This window comes from Calidris pugnax, unplaced genomic scaffold (assembly GCF_001431845.1).
Source record: "Calidris pugnax isolate Ruff unplaced genomic scaffold, ASM143184v1 scaffold4, whole genome shotgun sequence".
Classification (NCBI taxonomy): Eukaryota; Metazoa; Chordata; class Aves; order Charadriiformes; family Scolopacidae; genus Calidris; species Calidris pugnax.
In genome coordinates, this window is record NW_015090781.1 from 4,675,805 (window position 1) to 4,676,756 (window position 952).

General features: G+C 51.6%; 1 protein-coding gene across 1 annotated transcript in view; it reads left to right on the forward strand.

The window, feature by feature from the left end:
- The first annotated feature begins 917 nt into the window (after positions 1 to 917).
- CFAP58 (cilia and flagella associated protein 58) overlaps positions 918 to 952 on the forward strand; it is a 61,435-nt gene continuing 61,400 nt past the window's right edge. Inside the window, exon 1 of the mRNA XM_014957612.1 lies at positions 918 to 932. Within this exon, the coding sequence (XP_014813098.1) occupies positions 918 to 932 (15 nt within the window). The remainder of the gene's footprint in view (positions 933 to 952) is intronic.

Genomic DNA, 952 nt, shown 5'->3' on the forward strand with positions numbered 1-952 from the left:
TTCAACCAGGAAGAGAAAAAGTTGTCCATTGTCATGATTAGTTTCAAGTAGTACTTTAAGGTCATAACCAACATCCATTCTGCTGGGGAGTACACATGGTACGATACGCTCCCTGCCCTAAAAAGCCATCAGAGGAAACAATTTGTCACCCCACAGAGATTAAAATGACTATTTGAAGGGTTGGCTGGGAGTGGAGCAAAGAGCCGCAGGTGGTACTTGAGCACTGTCAAGCATTGGGACAGGGAAGTGGTGGAGTTACCATCCCTGGAGGTATTTAAAGGACATGTAGACGTGGTGCTGGGGGACACAGTTTAGCGGTAGCTTGAATCGTTGGATTTAATTATCTTAATGGTCCCTTCCAACAACAACAACAATTCTCTGATTCCATGTTACGGCTGTCCCGGTGCAGAGCCACTGCCCCACCTTCCCTTGTTCCACACCACGGTTTGTACAGCATCATTCACTCACACAGACAAGATAGTTTGAATTGTTGGGTGCAATGAAATGACAGAAGCCAAGCCCCAAACATCATTTGTGCCCAAAAACCGCACAAATCCCCTTTTACCACCTTCCACAGGACAGGCCCGGTCCCTCCATGCCTTGAGGGGATGGGACCTCTGACCCTTCCTGTGGAGCTCAGCTCTGCTCGGCCCAGCTCCTGGCCTTTCCTGTCAGAGGGGAAATATTCCCCGGTGTTGTTGATTAAAATCCCCGAGAGCTGAATTTCAACAGCTTTTGAAGAAAAAAACAAAAAAAAAAGAAAACCCAGAGGCCCAAGGGAACGCCGGGGGGGTGGTGGTGGTGAAGGGTGGTTGTGACCAGGTTTTTGTGCAAGGCCGCGACTACCAGAAGCTTCTGGGCCGTGGGGCCATAAAGGTGGGGGATCCCCGGGGACAAACCCCGGTCCCACAGCGTCCATGGCGGCCACAACGGCCCGGCCCGCCCCGCTCCG